At 33.8% G+C, this 3,228-nt stretch overlaps 1 protein-coding gene across 1 annotated transcript in view; it reads left to right on the top strand.

Moving 5' to 3' along the window:
• galns (galactosamine (N-acetyl)-6-sulfatase) overlaps positions 1 to 2,697 on the top strand; it is a gene marked incomplete at its 5' end in the record, with an annotated part of 16,260 nt that extends 13,563 nt beyond the window's left edge. The window contains 2 exon segments of the mRNA XM_014003069.1: positions 1,100 to 1,217; positions 2,187 to 2,697. Coding sequence (XP_013858523.1) covers positions 1,100 to 1,217; positions 2,187 to 2,273 — 205 coding nt within the window.
• Positions 2,698 to 3,228: the final 531 nt, after the last annotated feature.

The raw sequence follows: 3,228 nt of genomic DNA, 5'->3' as shown, positions 1-3,228 counted from the left end.
ACACACACACACACACACACACAGCCCATTAACCCTACAGGTCCTATTGAGAGCAGCGTTCCTTTGAAAGCCTTCAGGGCCCCTGTGTTTTACACTCTGAATATAATAATGCACAGAGGTGCTCGGCTCACTGGTGTCCAACTGCAGTAATTGAGAGACAGGGGAGGTGATGGGGGTTACACAGTTCGTCCTGAGGTGTGTGTGTTACCAGAGGTGTGTGTTCACGCGTTTATGTTTCAGTTCTTTGATTATACTCCGCCCCCGCCACCCAAACACACACTGATACAATCTGGAAAGCTTGTTAACAAATCAGCTAAAGGGATAAACGATAAAAGCAACATAATGTTTTCATTTTATTTGGATTAAAGATGGAAATATTGATGTTTGTGAAAATCTGTAAGGTCTTGAGTCAGAACCTCAAAGCCAYACTTTCTTGTAATCTTTAAAAAGGTTTTGTTTTCAGACTTTCTGAAGGTCTTTCGGAGCCGTTTGTTTGATTTTAGTTGCTTTTTCGACTTATTTTCATTTCAATGTCCAACTTTTGTAATAGTGATGTTTATTTGTGAGACCATTAAACTTTAAACTATTAGTCAGATTTTATCAACTGGAGGGCCGCGGGCCATAACCAGCCCGCGTGAGGGCCACTTCCGGCCCACGAGGGAGATGTCTGAACAATTAGAACAGTAGATGTATTTTTTAATTAATCAAAATAATAATAATAATAATAATAATAATAATAATAATAATAATAATAGCTTATATAATTTTTTTTGCCACGTTTCATTTTATCAGTTTATGTTAAGTTAAATTTTATCAGTCGAAAAACAAACAATCTGATTTCCTCACTCTTTCTCTTCACGTGTCACTGTTGTTTCCTTTAGATAAGATCAAATATTATTCTATAATACAAAATATTGCTTGAATTTGTATAGTATTGGTGTCAAACGCAAACTCRGAACACTTTATGTTTTTGTTAGAGACACAAAGTGTCACATACAGTAGAGTTGTGGGAAAATGTTTTAACATATTATAGACAAACAAGAAGACAAAAATAAACAAATTCTGTAAGGTTGATGATTTTTATCGTGTCTGTTTGCAGTGTTTTGTCTAAGGAGTACCAGCACACTCTGCAGATGATTTCTCCGGTTGTTCAGCAGCATCTGAAGACTCTGGTTCCCGGTGRGCCTCAGCTCAACATGTGTGACCTGGCGGTGATGGTGAGAGTCGTGTTAATCAGACAAAAACATGGTTACCTTTAGGATCAGTCAGGGTGTTTATAAAACAGGCAGATAAACTGGGTTAAAAATGTTAATTTGGCTCAAAGGCTTTTTTTGTTTGTTTCTATTCATTCAGTCACTCTACAGAAATTTACGTAATAAACACAGATAAGACTTATTAAATAAGATTGTTTTTTTTATTTATCTGATCCTTTTCTGTAGTTCAACATCAAGTGTTTCTGTGATGGTTATGGTTTCACTGATGGGACAAAGCCTGCAAACAGTTCTGCTCTTTGTTCATTTGTGTTGAAACACTGCCTCCTTGTGGCCAATTAGGGAAACAGCTTTATTTAGGGTTATAACAATCCCATTTAAGTGCTTATTTTTAACATAAACATAATTCATCCTGTGTCTTCCAGATGTTGTAGATCTGTTAAAAAACAGTAATAAAGTTCAAATGTTTTATTTCATCATTATGCATTTATGCAAATAATTTATAAATTCTAATATTGTCTTTAAAAATATTACTGCTACTAAAATCTTAAAAATAAATCATGTTTTGGCATAAAAGTTATTAAACTGACCTCTGTGAGATGATGCATATATTTTATAATAATTCATGATAAATATGATGTATTAAAAAGTAATGACATCGTTATATTATGTAGTAATATGTTCCAGTTTATTATTGTAGACAAATATAAACATGATGAGTTAACAGTGTTAAACCACACAGGATGATGATTAATGCTAAACTAAAGGAAGACACTTGGATCAGAACCAAACACAGATAAAAAAAAAAAAGGCAGGAAACTGGCCCACCCTAAAGCCGTCAATGCTCAGGTCAGGAAACAGAACCCATCTGGTTCTTTCCATGAACACAACTAAACTAAAAAAACACACGTCTACCTTTTGTTTATGGTTTTAAATTCATTTGGTGGACTGTAACGATCGCTCTCTCTTTCACAGAACTGGGCTCCTGCTGGTTGTGAGAAGTTAGGAAAGTGCCTGAATCCACCCGAGTCCAAACCCTGGAAGTGCTCCTGGCCACACTGAGGACAAACCCAGAGGGTCTGATGAAGAACTGAGACCTCACAGCAGAACGACAACTGATCCTTTTATATCAGAGCAATTAAAAACATGATTTTATACAGTATTAAGGAAAGAATATGGGTGCAAATCAGGGCAAATTAGGTTTAATGAAGATAAATAAACATAATATGAAGGTAGGGGGCTGAATCATGAACTGATGTAATGATGGAGGGCAAAAAGGGAAGTGTATTTATTTATACTGGTTGTACTGGAAGATCAGGTTTTAAACAGATAAATGATTTTTTTATGATGCTTAAAGCTTCATGTTTGTCTGAAGTTACATTTTCCTCTTAGTGATTCATGATTGACTAGCTGGAAGCTACTTTGTACCAACTTTAAAAAGGGCTTGTTTTATATTCATTTTTCAAAATAAAATGCAAGTACAAATTAACAAATATTTTGTTGTATTWTTTCTGTGTGGCCCTAAATGATCCATAGACTACTGCTTAGGATTAATCTGTGTCAAACTAAAGAAAAAAAACTATAAAATAAACCAGAATCTTCTGATTCAATGCAGTTTGTTTAGAAACATTAAACCAAACATCAGATTTATTTGGAAACTCCTAAATAAATTAAGACATTTCTATAATTTGGCTCACATAATGGAAAAAAAAAAATTCATGATTTTTTAAATCACCCAGAAATCTGTGTTTCTGCTCTGCATAAGTAAGTTTTAAACCTTTTAAGCTCTTTTGTTATGAAAACGAACAGAAAATAACAGTTTWTTGAACTAAATGTATAAAAAAGTAGAGTTTTTGCTTCTGAGCAGAGCTTTTATTTTTGTTTTTAGCTCGTTGACATAACTGCTGATTTTAAAATATATACTTATACTTTTTTTTCCGGAGTTATTTCCTTTACAGTTCAGAGGAAGTTGCACGTTTTATAAAACAAACCAAATGAGTTTTTTTTTTTTTTTTTT

This window comes from Austrofundulus limnaeus, unplaced genomic scaffold, assembly GCF_001266775.1.
Source record: "Austrofundulus limnaeus strain Quisiro unplaced genomic scaffold, Austrofundulus_limnaeus-1.0 Scaffold16, whole genome shotgun sequence".
Lineage (NCBI taxonomy): Eukaryota > Metazoa > Chordata > Actinopteri > Cyprinodontiformes > Rivulidae > Austrofundulus > Austrofundulus limnaeus.
This window is presented reverse-complemented; position numbering and strand designations above follow the sequence as displayed.